The sequence below is a fragment of the Phyllostomus hastatus genome, unplaced genomic scaffold (genome assembly GCF_019186645.2).
Source record: "Phyllostomus hastatus isolate PE091 unplaced genomic scaffold, TTU_PhHast_1.1 phas_scaffold_21, whole genome shotgun sequence".
Taxonomy (NCBI): Eukaryota; Metazoa; Chordata; class Mammalia; order Chiroptera; family Phyllostomidae; genus Phyllostomus; species Phyllostomus hastatus.
In genome coordinates, this window is record NW_025334017.1 from 34,432,778 (window position 1) to 34,456,407 (window position 23,630).

The following is a 23,630-nucleotide window of genomic DNA, read 5'->3' on the forward strand; positions in this document are numbered from 1 at the left end:
CCCTTCAGATTGTATCTGGTCTCCTAAATTGTTAGCACATTAATATTAGGACCTTGAACTTTTCCTTCAGGACACTCCTCACAATAATTAGTGTTCTGCCTGACCCACGAGGACAGGGCTTTTGCCTGACTTGTCCACCACTCTGTATCCATTTCTAGCAGCCAGCACATAGTAGGTGCTCATGACGTATTTGCCACATGGTAACTGCCCCCTAGGAAGCTGTGAAATCGCTCTTTAAAATTTCTATAATGGTTCCTATGTCACTTTTAGTAACAATTTCCTCTAAAGTTTTTACTAATGGAGTGTTCAGATACTTTTAAAAATGCAGTAATTTTGTGGCTATCACCCTTCCCACATTCTTGACTTTTTTGTCCCCTTTGAAAAATGGGCAGTAAGAGATAGGAGAATGGCTTTAATTTTTCTTATATTTATAATGTAAAATGTTACTCAACATGTATTTGTTAAGCACTTTCTATGTGCCAATCAGTGAGCATGGAGAATACAGTAAGTGAATAAAACAGACATAGTTACGTTTTTATGGAGTTTGCATACTGCAATGTGTGTGTATAAGGTGAGGGAAAGTCAGAAAGTAACAAACCCAAAACTATACAGAACATACTAATAAGAGCCAAAGTCAGGAAGGGAAGTGAGTGATAATATCATACTTCAGATGATTGGGAAAGCTTCTCGAATAAACTGACGTTTGAGCAGGGACCAATAGCAATTCGGGTATCTGTATCAGGTCACAGTAAGCACGCAAGATCTGGAATTTCGTTTTCTAAATTCAAATCGTAGATTACCATTCCCAAACTGCCTGCCACTTAAAGTCAAACTAGCCCCTCTGGGCTTGCCTCCTACTTATAACAGGCCAATACTACCATAAACCTCCTAGGCTTGTTAACAGAAAATGCTCAGCAACGAAAATAACACCACAGCTCCAAACTGAGTTCTAACGACGTGCTGGGAACCTGGGAAACGAACTCTGGGAAAGCCCACCCACCTCCACCACACACAACCCTGCCTCTGGCAGGAGTGCAGCCGGTGATTGACTACTCGATCTGTCCGTCCCGCCCACTTGGGCGTCCGGCCCAATCCTGGCCTGCGTTCCGAAGACAGTTCCCAGGGTTGGCCGAGTAGGAGGTGCCCAGGACGTTTGATGACGCGTTACGTCACGGTGGGCGGAAGTCAGAGCCGCTATTTTGAAATCAGGCAGCCTGAGTTTTATAAGCCTCTGTTCACCCAGAGGCCGGCAACATTGGGCGCCCATAGGGTCCTCCTGACGGTCCTTTTCCGGCCCCGCGGCCCTGAGGCCGCAGTTGCGCCATGTCCACCCCTCCGTTGGCCGCGTCCGGGATGGCGCCCGGGCCCTTCGCCGGGCCCCAGGCCCAGCAAGCCGCCCGGGAGGTCAACACGGCCTCGCTCTGCCGGATCGGGCAGGAGACGGTCCAGGACATCGTGTACCGCACCATGGAGATCTTCCAGCTCCTGAGGAACATGCAGGTGGGAAGGAGGGCGGGCGCCCCGCCTAGGCGTGCGTGGAGAAAGCGGATGCAGAGGGGCGCCGGTTTAGAAGTTCCGTGGCCTTTGGGCATCAGCGGGGCTGCCATGGGCAATCTTCAAGTATTGGGTCCCCCCACTTATGGTCAGAAGCGTTCCTCAATGAAGTGTCTGTCCCCAGGAGTCTGCCCCGTAAAAGTGATGTTTTCCAAAACGGTTTCTGGACGATGGGAGCCACACGTTCTAGATTCAAACAGGCTCTCTAGTTACTAGGCAAACTCTTGCACCTTTCAAGGTAAAGGTGGGCCTCACTCTGCTACCCTGTTTTTATTGCTTTGACTTTCGTCTCATCTTTTTCCAGCAAAATACTTTCTGGGGGTCTAAAGAGTTGAAGAATTACGATTCTGCTAATTCTGCCAACCACTTGTTACAACAGCTCTATTTTGGTATATTGGACATAAAGTGCACTTTTTAAAAGTTTTGACATATCTATACCTGTGAAACCATCATTCATCAGCCCCAAAAGTTTCTTCGTGTCCCTTTGAAATCCTTACTTCTGGCCTTCTGTCCGCAGGCAACCTGCAATTTGCTTTCTGACACCATAAACTTTCTAGAGTTTCCTATCAATGGAATAATTCACTATGTAGTCATTTTTGTCTGGCTCCTCTCATGTATCAATAGTTCGTTCCTTTCGATTGTTGGATAGTGTTCCTTCCATTGTATGGAATCCATTACAACTTGGGTATATGTTCACCTGTTGATGGACATCTGGGTCGTTTCCACTTTGGAATCATTATAAAAATGCTTCTAGGATGCCCATCTACTAATGTTCCTGGGAACACGTGTTTCATTTCTCTTGAGTGAGCAGATGCCTAGCAGTGGAATTGCTGGATCATAAGATAAATGTTTTAAATTTTACTAAACTGTTCCAAAGTTCCACACCATTTTAATTCCCCTTGGCAGTGTTGAGGGTTCTAGTTACTCATCTTCACCAGCACTTGTTATTATATGTCTTTTTTACCTTCTCGAGTCTGTGGCTTGTCTTTCCATTCTCTTCTCGTTGCCTTTTAAAGAAAAGACATTTTACATTTTGATGGAATCCAACTTACTTATTGTTTTACAGATTTTGTTCTAGGTGTTCTACCCAAGAAATTTTTGTCTAATTGAGGGTGACAAAGATTTTCTTTTGTTTTCTTCTGAAAGTTTTACAGTTTTAGGTTTTACATGTAGTTCTATAATCCACATTGAGGTTATTTTTTCATATAATGATAGGTGCAGATTGAAATGCACTTCTTTGCATCGGATATCCAGTTGTTCCAACGCCATTTTTGCTAAACTTCATTTTCATTGAAGTTTATTGTGGTGACATTGGTTAATAAAATTGAATAGGTTTCAGCCCTGGCTGGGGTAGCTCAGTGAACTGAGTGCAGGCTGTGAACCAAAGTGTCCCAGGTTCGATTCCCAGTCAGGGTACATGCCTGGGTTGCAGGCCATGGCCCCCAGCAACCGCACATTGATGTTTCTCTCTCTCTCTTTCGCTCTCCCTTCCCTCTCTAAAAATAAATAAAATCTTTTAAAAAATTGAATAGGTTTCAGATGTACCCTTCTATAATACATCATCTGTATATCGTACTGTGTGTTCACCACCCCAAGCCCAGTCTCCTTCCCTTACCATCGGCCCCCCTATGCCCTCTTCTACCGCCCTGCCCCTTTCCCTCTGGTTATCGCCATGTGGATAGTCCAGTGGATCCTAACCCTTGTGGACATGATTCTGGTTTTATGGATGAGGATTCTGTGATTCAGAGGTAAAGCGACCTGCCCAAAATTGGTCAGTCATAAGGTAAATTTGGAACCAAGTCTTCAGACTCTTAACAATTCTTACTTCTACAGATGCACTAAAGAGTGGTTTCTTTTTCTTTGAGTCTTAATAATTTTTTTCTCCTGATTTTAAAAGTAATTCAGTTGTGTAGAAATCTATTAAGACCATGGCAATAAGGTGATGTGAAGCAGTACAAAGGGAATCTAAGAGAAGTGAAATCTTTGGCAATTTAAAAATATATTAAGATCTAAAATGATTCAAGTATGTATTAAATGATCTCTCACAAGCACCGTTGACCCTGGCCAGCATAGGGGTTATGCGGTGCCAAGCACAGCATAGTCAACAACCCACATAGAAGTTTTTTACAATGTACACAGCATTTTGTTTTTGATGGTTGCCTTTTGATACTGTAACGTTAAATACTCTAGAATAAAGTGTGTAATGAGAACAATAATTCCCATATTAGACCAAGTTCTGGGCTGAAAATCCTTCAGAAAAAAATCCAAATCCATTTTATATCAGTATACACCCCACAGAACTTTCAAGGGAGCCTCCCATATACAAGGATTCCCAGTGGCGAATAGAAAATGGATTTCTTCATCTTCAACATGCTGTATGCAAAGGACTGGATTAGGACTGGAGAACTAATGGCTAGCATTTGTCAAGTACTCTCCCTGATCAGGACACTGTTGTAAGAGCAGTTCTAAGGAGTATTTTTATCTCTATTTTACAGTTAAGGAAACCCAGGCTTAAAGAGAGAAGAATTTACCCAACCTCACACATGACTAATAGCTCTTCCTGTTAACCTCTTTATAGTAAGTACTTAGTACTAACTTGCTGCCAAACAAGTTTTAATATTAAAAGACATATAAGGCACATCCATGGCCAACACAGAAAAAATTAAACATTTTCAAAAAGTATCGTAACTTGATTACATGTGGACACATACTCAGAACCAATTTGCAAGAGACTGATAGTTACCTGTATTTCTTTGTGGCTCTTCAGTGTGAGTTCTGAAGTTAAACTCGTCTGCTCATCTAAGACCCTTTGGAGCATATTATAATTGGCTGTAAAGAAACCACCGTGTGCTCCACACTTCCAGGGGAAGTAGTGGTACAAACAGGACTACGTGTAACTTAATCATTGATACAATTTCATGAGTATTCAAATTTTAAAAATTATCTTATATATTGCTAATCAAGAAGGACAACAAAGTGCTAGAAATGCATACTCTTTGTTTTAGATAAGTGGTTCTTTATTCGGTGTCCTTCAGCTTCTTGACAATGGGATGGAAACTATGGACTCTCTTCTGAGAAAAAGGCACATATATACACGTTTCAAATAAAATTTCAGGGAGATTAACAGATGTCTCCCCAAGGATCCCAGGATCCCAGTTGAGAATCCCTGTGTAAAAAGTATTGCTTTGGTTCTATTTTATTATCCTTTACATCTTTAAAATAACTTCTTTGAATATAAAGTACATTCAAAATCCGGAAATACAAAAGGACATTACAGTGAGCGTTGTCTCCTGTCCCTCTTTGCCAGCCATCTACCCCCTTCCCCACCGGCAATGATCGGTAATGGTCTTTATCACTCTTCTTGTGTAGCCTTCCATGTGTTCTAGGCATGTCTAAGCAAGTGCACGTGTATATTCTTTCCCCATCCTCCCTTTTGCACAGATAACAGTGTATCACACACACCATTCTGCACCTTGCTTTTTTCATTTGGCGTATTTTGGTGTTTATTCATATTCATACAGAAAACAGTTCCTTTTCTTTTTAAAGTGCATAGTAATTTGCTGCATGGAAATACTGTAATTTATTTAACCAGTTCTCTAGTGAAGAGCATTTAGGTTGCTTTTAAATCTCTGACTATTATGCTGCAGTGAATAACCTCCTACATACATGTGCAAGTATACCTGTGGGATAAATTCCTGGGTATGGCCCTGTGCTTCTATAATTATATATACTTTGAAAACCTGCTCTCCATGGGGGTTGTATCAGTTTGTGCCGCTGTGTCCCGACCAAGACCAACAACTGGGCTGTGACACAGCCAGTTGCATTTTTAGATCTTTGATCATTCGATGGTAAAAATCTACTTTGGATTTTTCATATTTTGAATGAATTTGAACATCTCTCCTCATGTAACTTTTGCTTCAATTTTTATATTTAAAACTTTGATCCAGGTGGAATTTAGCCTAGAATAAAGTGTGAGGTATGGCCCACTTATTCCAGAAGGTTGATTGAATATCATTTCCTTCCCCACTGATTTCAGATGCTCCTTTGTAGAAATCAGTCTATTTCTGAATGTTATGTTCTATTCACTTGGCTGCCTGTCTCTATATATTAATGCCAGACTTCTATTTATTGAGACTCTGTAATGTGTTACAGTTATTTTTCAGAATTTCCATAGCAATTTTTGCATGTTTTTCCACAAGTACTTCAGCATCGGCTTGTTGAGCTGTGGGAACAACCTGTGCATATTTTTAATTGGTTCATTTAACCTGAAAAGATCCGACATCGGTATTCTGTTGAGTCTTAACAACCAGGAACATGGAATACCCTCCTTTGTGCCCCCATGAAGTATTTTAAGCTGTCATTGTTATCTTGGCATTTTTAAAGTTTATTGCTAAATATTTTATCTTTATTGTTGCTATTGTAAATGGGGTCTTTCTCCTTTCTCATTTTCTTTGGTTTGTTTTGTATACACGAAAGCAAAGGTATCATTTTCTAAGCATTATCTTTGTCCCCACCTCCTTCTTGAGTTCTTTTCTTAATAGTAGCACTTTATCATATTATTTACAGTGGTAACTATACCACTCCCTTTACTGTTTCCACTTTTCCCTAATTGCATTGGCCAGTTCCTCCAGAATAATGGTGACTAGTAGTGTCAGTGGTCTTAGGAGACATCCTGTTCTGTTCTGGACTTCACTGGGAATGCTTTTAACATCTGCACATTAATCATGGTGCTGACTTGTTGTTAACTGGGATAAATGTATTTTATCACACTGGGGAGTGTTTATGAAGAGTTTTGTATTTGTTTTAAGAATGGGTATTGAGTTTAGTTGAATGCTTTTTGGGTATCTGGGGTGTGAGCATATTTATGGATCTTCACCAGCATTCATGACAGAAATTATTATTGATGAGCTTTTCAGCTAAACTTGTGCACTACAGCGTATAGCAGGGGATCTTAGGCACCATGATAACTTACACTTTGTAGTACGGGAACCTTGTCTCTTTTGTTCACTGCCCTACCCCAGCTTCTAGAATAGTGCCTGGCACAGGAAGTGCGCGTAATAATTTTCTGAATGAATTATTCCCTTCTTTGAGGAGCTGATGTAGTATATGAAAACTAATACCCAAACTTACCAACCAAGTAGGTGAATTTAAGGAGGGTGATTCTTTGCATTTCAAAATGGTTTTGTTTTCCTTGTGAAAAAAATCATTAGGAGTTCTTGTAAATGACACGCTTCTAAGTGAATTTTAAGTATAGATTCATTGGGAAAATAACTCATTAAAGTAAAATAATTCAGACTATACTTTAAAACCTTCTGTTTGGGAGGACTAAATACAGAGAAACAAATGTGAGGAAGTCCTAGCATTCACTAAGTGGAAAATATAGGCAAAGTTATAAATCTAGTAAATGCCATAATAAAGGTACACAGTGCTTCTGTACGTAAGATAAAATCACGCTCCTTATTATCACCCAAACAGGAAGGCACGGCTCCTTTGAAACATTTCTTTGATTGTGTTTGTGAAAGTTCATAAATTGGAAAGTTTATAAAGAGAAATTCTCCATTGTACTGGACGGTGAACTTTTAATGCCTTTCTCCTTTAATCTATTTTTACTAATTCAGCCTTTGATATTTTTTATCACATTTCTTTGAGGCATTGTCCTCAGAATGTTTTAAGCTTAAGAATTTCTGAAAATCCTAACAATATCTCATTTCAAGTAATTTCAGGAGATCTATCTCCTTAACTTATAACCCATTGCATTATAGAAAATTTGAAAGTGAGAAAAGAACTTATTTAAGCCAATTTCCCTAGAATATCTTTCATCAACTATGTAAGCCTTCCCAGTCTTTTTTTTTTTTCAGGGTTATGGTTTTTACCTACTTCTAATCATGGTTTGTCCTATTTCCTTTTTTCTCCAAACATTGTGTCATGCACTTTTTTTGCATTTTTACTTCATCTGTTTAAAAAGGAAAAAAATGAACTAAGTATTGAACAGTTTTGTCACTTTGATCGGCAAGATAAGTATAAGGGTAAGTGCTTATAATGAAAGCACCTTGTATACTAGAAAATGGGCTGTAAATGTTGTTTATTCTTACATTAGAATAATTTTACAGATAAGGTTGTGGGAATAAAATGTAAAGATATACAGAGAAAAAAAGATTTGGTTCGTGAGTTTCCACGAAGCACAAATGGCATATAATTAGCTATAATTTCTAAATAAATAATGATCAATTTCCACTTATCTGCCATTTTATCATTTCAATACATACATTTGGCTTCTTTTGGTAAAACTCCTAAGTTAAAAATGCATAAGCATCTAAGACAGTTATGATCGTAGCCGTTACCTGTAGAATTTATTAATGATCTTTAAGTTCAGACTGATTTACACCGGTATCTCCTGCTATATATTCTTTTTGAAGTAGAACTTTGGGTGACAGCTGTATATTCCCGTGTGTGCCTTGAGCGTCTTAATTATCAGAATTAAGGGGTCTTGGAATTGTTTTGCAACAGGAGTGGCTTACTATTACTTTACTTCAGCTGTGAGGTCCTGTCTTCATTTATTTTTTTTCCTTTTTAAGATTTATTTTGTCTTTAACTTCCTAGTTAAGTTCAGCTGCTTTGCTGCCTTTATGTAATAGTATCATTAAAATTGTACATTTTTTAAAATTTGTTTTTAAGATTTTATTTACTTTTAGAGAGGGAAGGGAGGGAGGGAGGGGGAGAGAGAGAGAGAGAGAAACATCAATGTGCGGTTGCTGGGGGCCATGGCCTGCAACCCAGGCATGTGCCCTGACTGGGAATTGAACCTGCGATGCTTTGGTTCGCAGCCTGTGCTCAATCCACTGAGCTACGCCAGCCAGGGCAAACTGTACATTTTTAAAAGTTGTAATATACTTAAAAAGTTAGCAGGGAGAAGTATTTTGCCTGGTCAGAGGGCTTCTCATCACACTTTCTCTACATCTGTGTACAGCACTGAAATAGGATGCTAACGAGCTAAGAAATGAGCAGGAATTACTCGTAAATTCTTAGAATTGCACTTGTTACCTCTGAGGAGTTGTTTGCCTTTTTATGCAGTGCTTAAAAATTGTCAGCTTTATATAGAGAAAATCTTGATTTTCATTACTTGCTGTTTTTATTGTCTTGTTTTGCCTGGTAAGCTCCCAAATGGTGTCACGTACCATACTGGAACATACCAAGATCGGTTAGCAAAGCTCCAGGATCATCTTCGCCAACTTTCTATTCTCTTCCGTAAGCTGCGGTTGGTGTATGACAAATGCAATGAAAACTGCGGCGGGATGGACCCCATTCCAGTAGAGGCAAGTTTCAGTGGCAGAGGGAGGGCGAGTGAAGATGTAAGATAATTTCTTCTCCTGTTTTCGCAGTATTTCCAGATTTGGAATTATATCAGATGAAAATATGATAAATATATGTAGAATATATATGTGTAGACAATACTGTATTTTCATGCTAGTAATTTTTTGTAGACTGACATACAGGCTTGTTAGTGAATTTTTGTTACTGGAATCAGAGGGTTATCTGTAGGAATTTTTTTCAGTGTTAGTGTCTCCTTTTAATTAAGTCTCTGCATGATTTCTTTTTAAGTAGTTTTAATAGCATTGTCCAATGCTTTAAAATCATTTTCATGTGAGTTCTTTATGAGTAAAGGTTATGTTTTCATCATGAATAATTTAGATTAGCTTAGTGAATTACTTCAGTTTTAAAATATATTCTATAAAGTTAACCTTGGATCATTGATATAGTTTAGTTAGTTAAGTATATGACATTGTTATAGATGGCCCTTTCCTATTGACAAGTTTTATCTCCACCACCAAAGGTAGCTGGGGAAATTGGGATGCACTCTCACTCCATGTAAAGAACAGTTTCGTGTGATCAGTGCCTCCTTTTTGAGTGATCAGCATGTAGGGATGAACAAGGAACGAGGAAACTCAGAGCAGCCCGAAAAGAAGTGATGAGAGACGTTGGGGAAAGATCAGAAGTGTGGCTGACAGACTGTCAGGGGCTGCAGAGGAGCCAAGGAGAACAAGGGGTGAAACTGTCCGGTAGATTTTGCTGGAGGAGAACTGTCAGCGGTTTTGAGCAGAGCTTCAGTGACATGGTAGCAACAAGAAGTCAGATCACCGTGGGCTGAAGATTGAACAGGAAGGAAATAAGGAACTGGAGCCAGCAGGTGGATATCCATTTTTCAAGAAGCTCAGATAAAAAGCAAGAGAGTAAAGCAGTAGATGGAAGGAGGGACAAAGTCAAGGGCCTTAGGGTTTTCTTCCTCCATGTGGGAGAGATCAGAACATGTTCAGGTGGTAAAGGAAGCAGCAGCAGGGAAAGGTAGGGAGAGGGGCAAGAGACAGAGGCAGGAGGGCAGAGGAGTCGGAGCACAGGAGTGGAGACTGATGGTCTTCGGGAGGAAGGACAGGCCTGTGTTAGGAGAGAGGAAAGGAGGGAGTGGCTGTGGGTGTGGGTAGGTTTTTATTGTCCCAGGAATTTGAAGAAGTTTAGTCAGATGGCTGCTGGTTGTGCCACTCACTACCCTGGGGCCTGGTCCTGCATCGGTGCAGATGGCTGAGACTGGAGGATTCCCGAAGTCCGCCCCACCGGTGAGGGGCGTCATCAAATAAACTTCGTCACAAACCAGAATATTTCATTGTAATTCTGCTAGAAGTTTCATCTGCTATAAACATTTTTTCTCCTACCAAAAAAACCCCCCAAAACATAACTTTCTCCCAACCAAAAGAAGTTAAGACATCTAAGAATTTGCATAGTTACTTACATTCTAAACAGCGAGTAAATGACATTTACATAATGCACATCCACGAAGTTCCTTTCTTTCAAGTGTGGATGGAAGAAAGCCTATTCTATCTCCAGGGACTACTGATTTCCTAGGTGCGGGAATCACAACTTACTTGTCATTATTTTTGCAGTGTCTCACCCAGTGTCTGGCAGTTAAATATTCACTGATTGGGTGAATAGGCTATTACTTAAGTATATGTGACAACTAGGGTTATAATGGCTGTTTTGCAAAGGAAACCTGAAAAACTGATGTACAGAATGCGCTGAAAAGACAAACTTCTAACATGGTTATTTTAGACAATCACCTCAATTGAAATTTATTTGTGTACTACTAAAAGTGTAAAAATTTCCCTTAGTCTGACCCAGTATGTATACCCAGTGTAATTGGAAATTCTGTGTTGTATTTCTGACTTGTAACTGTGTGTGCGCCACCTCCAGCAACTTATTCCGTACGTGGAAGAAGATGGCTCGAAGAATGACGACCGGGCCGGCCCGCCTCGTTTTGCCAGTGAAGAGAGGCGAGAAATTGCCGAAGTGAATAAAGTGAGTGGTTAGTCTGTACCTCTTACGTTTCAGCATTATTGACAAGATTTACAAGGGAGTCTGATGTAACTGGAAAACATAATTTGAGTTGTAGAATTACATGAGATGGTTTGTGTGGCAAATTTAACTCAGAGGACAACCGAGAACTAAAAGGTAAGCAGAAATGTCATCGGAGGAGTCAGAAGAGAGATCGCAAATTCATGCAGCGAAGCTCTTAGAAAAGTTTCAGGGGCACTCAGCCATGACCCATTTGCTTTTCTCCCTTTGAGGCAGAATTCTCGCTTTCTAGTTTATGGCAGGTGTGTTGGGAGTAGCCGGTGATGAAAACTTACAAACAGGAAGTGTGAAGGTCTCAACACCTGAGTAGGAAATTGAGAGAGTTATCAAAGCATTATCCTGTCTCCTGCCAGGAAAAGTTCTGACCTTGAATGCACTTATCGCTGATACTTCAGAAGTTCAGAAGATATTCAGATAGTTCTCATGAAATATATATAGAGGAATAAGGAAAGTTGTCTGTTCTTTCTGTGATAGAAACATGCCCAAGCGTACCAAAACCTAACCAGTAGCACAATAAATAAAACTACCCATTTCACACTTCCATATACGTGTCCCCCCATTGCACTCCTGAAACTTGAATTCCAACTAATGGAATTCAGCAAGTTATTAATCCATCACAAAGAGGATTTTTTGAATCATACGAGGATATATATAACACGTACTGTCAGCAGGTTAAATTGAAAAAAACTTTTTTTCAAATCTAAAAGGCATTTGATAAAATTCAGATGTTACTGGTCTAAAGAAAACTTTAACAAGATGGTATCTTTTCTTTTTAAGGCTTTTTCTTTCCGATGAGTATCCATCATTTTTCATAATTTTTCAGGCATAAAATAAGATGCCTTACATGACTATATTTAATATTATTTTAGAAGTTATAGACAGTACAAAAAGAAACAAACTTTGGAAATGGGTTATAATATATACAAGCTTATTAAGCTTGTTAAGCAAAAAGAAACTCGGTAAACAGCTACAGTCAGTAAGTTCATTAAAAAGGCTTAATAAAAGATGCTACCATTCTCTTATAATGATTAAACCAAATAAAGATCCTATTCATAATTGTAACAACAAATATTAAGTAATTAGGATTAATCTCAATGATACATATGACTAAACTTAAGATACACACAAGAAGTTTTGAATAATTAAAAGAACATATGGAGTTCTTCTGTGGCCAGCCCATACTTTTAAATGCCCGTCCTGATTACAGTCAAACCTCGGTTCCCGAACATTGCGGTTGTCCTCCAGTCGTTCACAGAAACCATTTCTTGGTTGCCTAACAAAACTTCAGTTCTTGATTCTCAGCCCACCCCCTCTTTAATGCTGATAGCTGTGTGCCCAGTCATGCCTCTCTCGGGTGACTAAGGAGATTTGGTTCTGGAACACATTGCTTCTCGAACAGTTTTCCAGAATGAGTTACATTTGAGAACTGAGGTTCCACTGTATTCCATAGGTTTCGTGCAGTCACAGTCCAAATCCAATAGGCATTCTCTTAAAAGTACACAAAAATAAGACTTCAGTGCAGTACCAATCAAAAAACAAATGGAAACACAATCTAGATGGGAATTTTTTCTTCAGAATGCACTAAATATCAAAGAAAATACTGATAAGAGTAATACATGAGCTCTCTGCATTAAAAATTAAAACATAATATGAAGCATAGTATAAAAACAGTAAGTGTGAAATACTGGAACAAGAATAGACAGATGAGTGAGGTAGTAGCCAGAAAAGTAATCTTCCTGTTGTGTATGAGAATTTAATATGACAGAAGAGGGATTTGGCGGAAAATTAGTCTTTAAGAATAGAAACTTTGGGAAGAAATTAACCCAGCTTCTACATTACACCAGATGTCGAAGTGAATTCAGAGTGGAAAATAAGACCTGCAAAACAAAACATCGGAAAGTCGAAAAAAAAATGCACCATCTATCAAAACTAAGGAGAAAGGAAAAAGATGGATATATCTTATAAAATAAAACCTTACAATTTTTTTAAAAGGAGAAATGCAAATTGAGAAGACTATTTCCAGCAAATTTGGCAGTAAGGAATGATCATAAAAAACTCACAGCAGAAAGCTGGTAGGGGATGCTGAGGGATGGGGAACTTGATTTAGATCACGAGCAGACATTGTGTTTGGTAGTCCAGAGGTGAGGCGTGCATTTACTAGGGAGTGTTATATTTCTATTGATAATCTACGTATTGATTCACAATAGATGTGTTTTCTTTCCTTTTCTTCTCTGTAATAAGGATATTTTTGTAAAATACATTGAAATACATGTAAGTAAAATACCATTGTAACATTAACTAGAACACCAGACTGCCACATAATGTGACATACAGTTCTCTACCGGAAAAGATTTTATGATGTGAAAGATAAGCTTGTACGAATTCGAAAGCTGTAATTTTTCTAAATATATGTTTCATTTACTTTTCATTTCTTTAAGTTCCTCTTTTTGTCCGGTTTGATGACTTAGAAGTAACTGACTCTGGATTTTTTTTTTAAAAAAGACCTTTCATATGATCGGAATATGGTGATATGAGTGTGTGATCAAAAATATCTTACTACCAAAAACTATTAAAGACAATAAATACAGTAAAGTTGCAGGATATAAAATCAATATACAAAAAGCTGTTGAATTTCTATATACTAATAATGAAATGTCAGAAAAGAAGAAAGTAATCTCACTTATAGCAGCGACTAAAAAGAATAAAATACCTAGGAATAAACTTGAGGGAAGGACTTGTATACACTGAAAACTGTAAAACACTCTTGAAAGAAATCAGAGAAACCAAAACTGGGAAGAGAGTCTGCTGCGTGCAGGAATGACCGGAGGGCAGGGAGGTAGCAGTGGCTGTGGCGGAACGGGAGGAAGCAGGGACCTCTGTAATCGTTTCAACAATAAATTAATCAAGTAACCAAATACATATATTCTGTGTTCATGGATTGGAAGAATTTAAAAAATATCCATATTACCTAAAGCAATCTATATTTAATGTAATTCCTATCAATATCCCAATGGCACTTTTCACTGAAATAGAACAAAAAATCCTCAAATTTGTATAGAACCACAAAGGACCCCAGCTGCCAAAGCAGTGCTAAGAAAAAAGAACAAAGCCAGAATTCATCAAACTTCCTGACTTCAGACTGTATACCACAAAGCTGGTATATATGTGATATTTCCGAAAACAAAACTGTTGGACCACATTTTTTAATATATTGGCATTTTTGCTTGTGTTAAGTGAGGAAGTTGCTTAATGGACCTGTTAAGCCAGTCATAAAATTATATTCCTGGCATTCAATTAAAAACATTTAGAATGTTATTACAATGTATATTTTCTTTTTATTTTAAATAAGTTTCATAAAATAAGTAGTTTTACATATCCCTCATTTGACCCCCATTTGGTCATTTTCGGAATATTACTGTATTGTCGTGTTCTCGAAATTGTATGGAACGACACTGATGGGGGGTGTGTTTACTGCCGAGGCTACGTGGTGTGTCGGGTTTCTAACCACCTGTGCGACACCAGAGAGCCGTGCAGCTCTGGAGCGCGAAATGTATGATCGGTATTTGATGTAAGTCATCAGAAGACATAGTGGCTCAGTTTCAGTCATCAGGGTTTTGGCTCATTTAAATATTTTTCTTATTCTGGAATCCAGAAGCCCTGATACCCAAGTAAAGGATGAACACTTGTTTGAGACCATTGTATATGTTTTAAGAACGCCAGCATGAGTTCTGTTTTGCTTAAAACTGTTCTGTTGATGGTAAAATGAAATTGAAAGATAATGTGGGTAGTTTTTCACAGGGTTGAAATGTAACTCAGTCCATGCATTTAGAAATTAAAACATTTTTGACCAGTTGTCACAGACTTTATATGAATATTAAATTACATGCCGTGGTTTAGCATAAACCTATTTTTTAAAGTATCTACTCTGCTTACACATTCACCTGTTAATGTAACAAATGAGGCACAGCTGATGGATTTTGATCGTAAAAGCAGCTGTCAGCCTCTGTTAAAATCAATCATTGGCAAGACTGTATATATTAAATTCTGTATCACGTCATGAAAATTTATTTACAACTTAACCACTAATAAGCAGAACTGTCCTTTGCTGTTGATAGTTTCATGATGTGTTTTGGCTCTAGACAGTTTACATGTACACTAATTTTTTTAATTTAAAACTTCGTGGCATCTGTCATCCCAAACGCCAAGGTCGCAGGTCACTCCCCAGTCGGGGCACATACAAGAAACAACCAGTGAATGAATCAATAAGTAAAAACAAATCGTTTCTCTTTCTCTTCCTTCCTCTCTCAAAATTAATCAGTTAAAACAAAACAGAACTTTTGTGGCGTCTTTGAGAAACTATCCAAGTGCCTTATAACACAGGGTGGGGCAAAAATAGATGTACAGTTGTGAGTACTTGAGACACAGTGTATTCTTATATTACTTATTAATTACTGGATTATTTTCCATATGAACTGTAAACCTATTTTTGCCCACCCTGTATATCATACTTTTAAAACCTTATTTTTACTACTGCCTCTAGTTGAGTATTACCATGAAAATATCCTACAATCTTTTTAGTTCTCACACCGTTTTTTGAGAAGTAATGAGGTCAGTGTTTTTTCAAGGAGTATTTCAGAATTTATATTTCCGGATGCGTCTTCTTGAACGTAGCTGTGCCGGTAAGCTGTGCTCTGCTTCCAGAGATGCGGCCATCGCGGCGGCTATCTGTGACCCCTGTTCGACACTGAGTTTAAAGTCTGTTTTTAACCACGTAAGGGTATCCTTTTATCACTTCTAATTACTCCTTAATTTATGTCGAAAATGGGATCACTGAGTTTGTGTCACCAGACTTGGCCTTTTTGTGGTTTTCAGCTGTTCCCAAAACTTAATCTTTCCTCTGTCTTCTTTTTCATGGACACAGATTTGTTACCATTGAAATTTCATAGGGGAATCCATACAAGGCACTTGCCCAGTTACCCTTTTTCATTGTGATTTAAATTGCATTTCTTCTTCTTTAAGAATGTGAATGGGTCTTATTACCCTCTCTACCAAGCCCAAAGGGTTGGTGCCCACCACAAGTTTCTCTAGCCCCCCAAACTCACACAGTTTCCGTGTTGGCCGCCCCGCCAGTCAGAGGCGGTGTCTGGCTGTGTTTTGGGGTGCCACAGCTTCTGATGTTTTCCCTCTGCCATCTACCTACCCGCCTGTCGTCCAGTCGTCTGGGCTTTGTCTTCCTTCCCCTTGATGTTGAATTTCCTCAAGGCGGGGATTTTTTCTCATTCCCTTTTCTCCCCTTACAATGCCTAACCCAGAGCCACTATCTGTGGAACGGAGGCACAGGCTCAGAATTCCGTTCCAGTGAGAAGTCCCAAAACTTCAAAGTGTTCATATTGAGAATATGTCGGAAGGTGCTAATTCAAATAAGATGTTCTTAAAAATCAACTCGCATTCCTTCTCTTTTGTTATTCCGTAGCCCTTCTCCCCTTCCCTCCTGAAGAGTGAGAGTTGAGAGTGGAGCCACGCAGCTGATGTCTCTCCCAGCTCCCAGCGAGGGGCGTGCTGGCTCAGGGGCCAGGGCAGCTGGCTCTGACCCACTTTGAAGCCATTCTTCATTCACTGCACTTACTGTTTCTCATGGCTTGTGTCCGTGGGACTGATGGTTACTCAGACACATGGGGTTCGAGGAAAGGATATGTAAAAAGAAGTTTATAAACTACAGTCGAGTAGAACCCCAGACCCAGAGATACAGAGACACGTGCAGGGTGGCCAGCAGGTCTGAGTTGTTAGGGATACATCGGGGACCGGGCCGCTTGGTCTGCAGTTTCCAGAATTAGAAGTAGACTGCTTCACATCTGGGCAGACAGTGGCTTCTGCCACATCTCTGAAAGACGGATGGCATCAGGCATTGTATCTTTATTACACTTTATTTTCTACATCAACAGTTCTAACACTTCGCCTGAGTCAAATCATTTAATCCTCCTATCAACTCTTCTGGGGTAGGTGGTTCCAATATTATCCCATCTGTCTGATGTGGAGACTGAGGCACCGAGAGGTTAAGTAATCTGGTCAACGTCATGCATTCAGTGAAGGAGCTGAGTACAAACCCAGCGGGTCCGGCTCTGCAGTTTGTGCTCTTGACCATTACAGTACACGGCCTCTTCGAAAAGCATCTGCTTAGGTTTTCCAACAATGAAACATTTACTTCATATTCTTTGAAGGTGGAAATAGGTGAGTAAAGGGAGGTGGAGGCTGGAGCCAGGCCTCTGGGGGCTGAGTCAGAATTCAGGGTGCCTTTCAGTGAGTATCTGTGGCCAGAAACGGGTTGAGACCTTCTGTCTCAAGTCTTGACTTACGACCTTTCATCTTCTACCTTCATGATTTATATTTCATTTGTGATGAATTCTTTTGTTTCTGCAGAAACTCAAACAGAAGAATCAACAGCTGAAGCAAATTATGGATCAATTACGAAATCTCATCTGGGATATAAATGCCATGTTGGCAATGAGGAACTAAACTGATATTTAAATTTCCTGCTTCATACACGTTATGCCATTTTTTCCCCTCAAGTATTTTTCCCTTTGAAGAAGACTATTTATGTGTTTGTATTCTAGTCAGTAGAATTAAAGTTCCTGTTTTACAGTGTGTTTGTATTCTAGTCAGTAGAATTAAAGTTCCTATTTTACAGTGTGGTTTTACAGTAAAGTATTCATTGGCAGTCTTTTTAAGCTGTTGATTCTGTGAAAGATTATTATAATAAACTTTGACAGGGTTTGTGTTTTGGTTAATCTTCATGAATTGAATGATTGTTTTTTAAAAGCAAAATAATTAAATTTTGTAAATAAATTTTTAAGTTTGCTCAATGGTTATTTTGTTCATTCCATTATGCTTTTAGGAGAAAATTAAAGGTTAAACATTTTTGCAGATGAAAATTTCAACCTGGTACAAATTAATTACAATTAAATATGTAACTTACCATTTCAGCTCATTTTTTAAAATTCAGTTTTAAACTGAATTTAAAACATGTTAGAAGGAGAAAGTAGTTAACTTGTATATCATTGTAAGTAGGTGGGAATTTCTTTTGCCGTGTTCTCCCAGTGTTTGGTCTCGAATGGAATGATCTGTCTCTTTAAAAGGAAACGTAATGTGAGGCTGGAACAAACTGAAATCACCACGACTGTGTGCTCATTTGCTACCTGCTTTAGGCCAAGAAGCAATTCCCTGTCTGAGTTATCAGATAGACCCTCATACTGAGCGCATTCTGGAAACAGTGGAGTGTAGCGTTTTAGGTGAGACAGCTCTGTACGACAGGTGCTTCTGTAGACTAGTTGTTGGTCAACAGTACGTCCATCATAGGTCTGCCTGCAGAGAAGCTGGTCTCTCAGATCACAAAGTGGCCTCCAGTAAGACAGTCCATTCTCAGCAAGGGCTTTCCCAGCCTGCTCCAGAAGTCCCCCTTCCTGGCCTGGGTTCCTCCCCTGTGAGAAATGCTGCTATTTCACTTTTCTTGTGTATGGATGACGTTTCTCTGGAAGGTACACAGGGAATGGCTTCCCCCGGGTTGGGGAGGGATCCAGGTGATTGTGTGCTCTTTGGGCCTTTGGATTGATAGCATGTGCAAATGTTGCTAACCAACTGAGTTACACAGATTCCCACCTATAACATGCAGCAGAATCGCAGGAAGACAAGCCAAACCATTTGAGCATCGTTATACCCTCTACCTACACATTTGTCAGAGCGTGGGTATTGACACTTCAAGCAGTTGTAAAAAAATGTTTTAACCTAAATTTTTTGTTTTAATTATTATATTCAACTGCTTAGATGATTCAGTGTTGAAATCACATCCTTTGGACCTTGGTTCAGTAGAGACTATCTCTACTGTGGAGCAATCACCAGCACAGCTGCACTCAGCTACAGGGCTGTAGCCCCAAGTTCTGAGAGGGTGTGTTCTCGGCCCTCAGAACCAACATGGTTTACCCAGTCCTTCACAAGTCTGCTTGGGACCAGTCGTGAAAGTGTTGGTTATTGAACACACAGACCCCCAACTCAAAGTTTGAGCTCTTTCTCGAGGGAGAGCACATCAATGGATCGAAAAGTAAAGGAACAATTCAATCATGATGTGTGGCCTTGGGCAAGTCAATCTCGGTCTTCTTGTCTGAAAGTGATAGATGGGATTTGTTAATTTTATATTCTGTGTTGGTATTCTAGACACAAATGTTCAAAACCAGTTCAGGATGGCTTAAGCCAAAAAGGGGATGGATTAGTTCCCAGAGCAAGAAAGGATGTTGGAGAAGAGCTCAGCCATCAAAAGCTGCAGGAGCCAAAGCTTCAGGAACTGCAACCTAGGTTTAGTGTCCCAGGGTTCTCTATGCCCACCCCTATTTCTGCTTCCCTCTCTCTGCTGTGTGCTCTCCTGCTGCAGACAGGCTTTCTCCAAACTGTGGGAAAAGCGGCTTCCAAGGGCTTACCTTCACATCTTTTCTGTCCATGCCTGGGGGCTGGGCCGTGCCCCCCACTGTAAGCTGGAAACTCAAATGGGTCCTGATTAGCACAGCTTCGGTCATCTAGCCAGACTTTGGAACAACTGTGTAAATAGGTACTATGATTAGACTGACCCACACCTGGGTTATAAGCCCATCTCTGTGGCCAGGAATTGGATGTGGGAGTCATGGAAGAGCTCCTGACCAGGGAACAAACATTATTAGAAAGAAAGGGCACCAACTAGAAAATTTGCAAGAACTAATAATGGCAGCCACACTCCACTGATGCTCTCAGTTATGTCAGGTATGAGTTACTTCATTCTCAAAAAAAAAAATACCAAAAGTTTACAGAAAACCAAATGCATCATTGACTATTAAAAAATTATTAATCTTAATTTTTCTGAGTTTGGGATTCTGTGTCGATATTTTTCTCTCTGCAGCTGTTTTTCATTTTGTCTGTTTGTTTGCTTTTGATTTTTTTTGCAGCTGTTTGCATTCATTGCGATGTGATTTTGTCAGGCCTTGGCCTGCCTGGGTGAAAGCACAGATAGGAAAGAGCTGAGAAAAAAATAAAGCGCAAGTGCCAGCGTCCCGGTAACGACATTATCTTTAAAATGATTTGGAAACCTCAGGCCCCGATCATTTAGACATCAGATCCCTTGGCACCATTACAAGCCAAAATGTGTTCACTTGACATTTTGATGTAGCTCCGGTTTGAGTAATTCATTTTCTTAAATTCCCAAGGAGGTTTAAGCTAGAGGAGTCTTTCAACCTTAAAATAAAACGCGTGCCTGTCCTAAAGCTCAGAGAGTTTGTTATCCTGGGTGTTCTTGAATTTGTCCAACGTAACTGGATGGCTTAAAGTTTTTCTATTCCTTTAAAACATTAATGGACAAAGGGCTAATTTTTTTAAGCCTACATTAATGGTACTGTAGATGTGTGTGTGTGTGTGTGTGTGTGTGTGTGTGTATGTATTTTATTTTAACACGGTAGCAGTCTTGAATACCTTCACATTTTTTAACTTAAAGGACTCGACTTAAAATATTTAAGTTTAACATCGTTTGTATTTTACATAGGGGTTGACATTGCACACTAATACACTTACATCGATAAATGCAGGAATGCACGGATTCATGTATTTTTTCCAAAAATTCTTACTGTCATCAGTATGTAGTTTGTACTACAAAAACGGCTAGAAAGTTTACAAGGGAAATTTAAATCTTCGAGGTCCTGTTCTTCTAGGACACTGGCTCACAAAACCGCCCAGTGCTGAGCTGCCTGTTGGAGCAACCTAAGCCTGCGTCCACCTTTCCCGACGTCGCCCAGGCAGCCCCTCCTCGCCTTGAGTGAGCATGCCCAGGAATCTCTTGGGAAAATGTTAAAAAATGCAGATTTTTGGATTTAGCAAAGGTACTGAATCTGAATATCGTGGCGTCTAAAAATCGACATGTTTCACAAGTTTTCCAGGCGATCTGTCTGTCACTAAGGCAGAAAAATACTATACACTGCTGTTTAGTGACAGTCACTATCAGTGACTTTATTTTCATATGAAAAACGTCAAAATTAGCAATGATATAACATACACTGATACACTGTATTGTGCTATATTTAAAGTTACATCCTTTTGAATATTTACAAATGATACTCAATATCAGCAATTATGAAAGCTAGCTGCACATCAGAGTTGAGTGGGGAAATGTTAAAGTTCCCTGTATCCAAGCCACACCCCAGATCAATTAAATCAGAACTCTGGGGTGAGATCCAGACATCCATGTTTTTTTTTTGTGGGGGGTGTTGGAGGATGGTTTATTTTTATACCTTCTTAAAGTTATTTTTGGTGACAACACTTAAGTTCTGTTCTCTTGGCAACTTCCAACTATTCAGTACAGTAGTATCACCATGCATGTACACCAGTGCTATACATTAGATTCTCGAAATGTATTCATCCTACACCTGAACATTTATACCCTTTACTCTCTTCCCCTCACCTACACCCCGCCCCCACCCTCGCCCTGGCAAACACCATTATACATCCTGTTTCTATGAGTTTGAGGGCTGTCTCGGGTTTCTCTTGTTCTGTTTTTTTAGATTCCACATACAAAGGACATTACAGAGCATTTGTTCTTTGCTGTCTGGCTTATTTTCCTTTGCATAATGCCCTCCAGATTCATCAATGTTGTTGCAAATGACAGGATTTCCTTCCTTCTTTTCAAGGCCAAATAACTTTCCATTGTGTCTATGGGTCTATGTGTATCTTTTAAATCGAATTTATTGGGGTGACCTTGGTTAATAAAGTTACATCGGTTTCAGGGGTACAATTCTATAACACATCATCTGTACACTGTACTGTGTGTTTGTCACCCTGTCATGTCTCCTTCCGTCACCATTTACCCCTTTTACCCTCTTCCACCTCCCCCGCCTGCTCTCCCTCCAGTAATCACCACGCTGTTTCCGTGTGTGAGTGTTGGGGGATTTTTTGGTTTAATGCTTCACCTTTCTCACCGCCCCCCCCCCCCAGTCCCCTGGCCCTCTGACAGCTATAGGTCTGCTCTCCGTCTGTGAGTTTGTTTCTGTTTGTTAGTTGACTTGGCTGATTACATTGCACAGATGAATGCTTGTCACGTGGCGCTCGCCCTTCCGTGACCGGCTTACACACTTCTGCTGCACCGCGCACTGCAGACCGGTCCTCTCGGACTTTCCTGGCTTGGTTTTGGACTCTTTTATGGCATGTTTTTACAACGGTTTTTATATAGTCAAATATTGCCTTCTTTTACCTTTAGATTGAGAGGTTTTATGCACTGCCGAGGTACTAAAAAGAAATATTTGTATTTTATTCTGGACTGCATACAGCTTTATTTATTTATTTATTTTAGGTTTAGATCTTTAACTTGCAGTTAGTTTGCTTGGGGGTGAGGAGTGAAGTAGAAATCCAGCTTCCTTTGAACTCTCACCGCCCAGCCATGTGTTCTAACGCCATGTAGGGAATAATCAACCCTTGTTTTCTCGACTAGTTTAAAGTGCTACTAACTGCCTGAGTATTTGGGGCTCTAGTTATGGGTTCTCTGATTCATATTAATAAAAGTTTTCAGTAAATAATAATATGTGTTTAATAAAAGAAATAAACCTTGGGTGTTTACTAGTTTCCTCCCACCTTAGGAGGGCCTGGGGTCCACTCTAATTTGTTCTAACATCTGTGAGACTGAACTTGTCACCCCAGCATCTCCGCCTTTTCCCGGCGGTTTTCAACCCCGCAAATGGCTCAGGTGTGAATGGAGCACAGAGGGTCGGACTCGGGCCTTATGCTGAGCTTTGACCCCTCAAATTTTGGTTGCCTTGGTAACCGTTCAATGTCTTCAACTGTTTGAATATATCTTTAATATATATTTTATTTGATTTTCCCACTTGTTTTCCGCGGCGTGGTCTGTGTTAAGCTGATTTAACGTAGCCCCAAGCACACAATGGGACATCTAACCTGTCCTCCTAAGGTCGTAAGCATTTAACATGCATTCCCTTAGTTGGCCTAAGGAGAAATTCAAGGTAAGCCAGGGTTTTTTAAATTCCCCCTTAATGTTTCAAATGCCTTCTGAAATTGCACTAACATTTCAGAATTAATTTGAATATTTCTGAACTTGCTGGCGTGCCAGCCTTATAGATACATTAGAAAGTACAGTGTGGTGAATCAGCGAGGATCTGGATACTTTTTCTGAACGCCTGGATGGGGTCTTGAAAGACCTCCTTCATCCACCTTTTCGGCTTTCGGACATTGGTCAAAGGGGCAAGTATGAGAGATGCCGGTTTTGACGGGGAGACCTGGCAGCAATGGAAATAACTGGAAATCATTTCTCACGGATGGTTTTGCAGAGTGGATGGAGCACGCCTCTCTCTGTCCCTGTTCCGATTTCTCTGTAAACTTTCGGGAGGCTACCAGTCCAAGCAAAGCATCAGCCAGTTGGCTTTCTCCTGCTCATTCTCTCCTTGGCGTGGCCAGGCACCGGCGGGTTCCACAGCTCCCCCAGCTGACTCCCACGTGCAGCCCAGGTGAGAGCCGTCACTCTGGACAGGTGTGCTAGCATGGACAGGTGTGCCAGCAGGGAAAGAGTACTGAGAGATTGCTTTTCCACCAGAAATAGTGAAATATCTGCAGTAAAGAACTTCAAGAGGACAAAAGCCTAAAAGCTCACCTATGTTCAAATGTAT

The 23,630-nt window shown here is 39.9% G+C and overlaps 1 protein-coding gene across 1 annotated transcript; it reads left to right on the forward strand.

Moving 5' to 3' along the window:
- Nucleotides 1–1,174: 1,174 nt before the first annotated feature.
- Nucleotides 1,175–17,816, forward strand: MED30 (mediator complex subunit 30). Its single transcript, XM_045861223.1, has 4 exons — nucleotides 1,175–1,500; nucleotides 8,709–8,867; nucleotides 10,795–10,899; nucleotides 17,374–17,816. Exons 1-4 carry the CDS (start codon nucleotides 1,324–1,326, stop codon nucleotides 17,467–17,469), a joined length of 537 nt encoding a protein of 178 aa, XP_045717179.1. The 5' UTR covers nucleotides 1,175–1,323; the 3' UTR covers nucleotides 17,470–17,816.
- The last annotated feature ends 5,814 nt before the right edge of the window (nucleotides 17,817–23,630 follow it).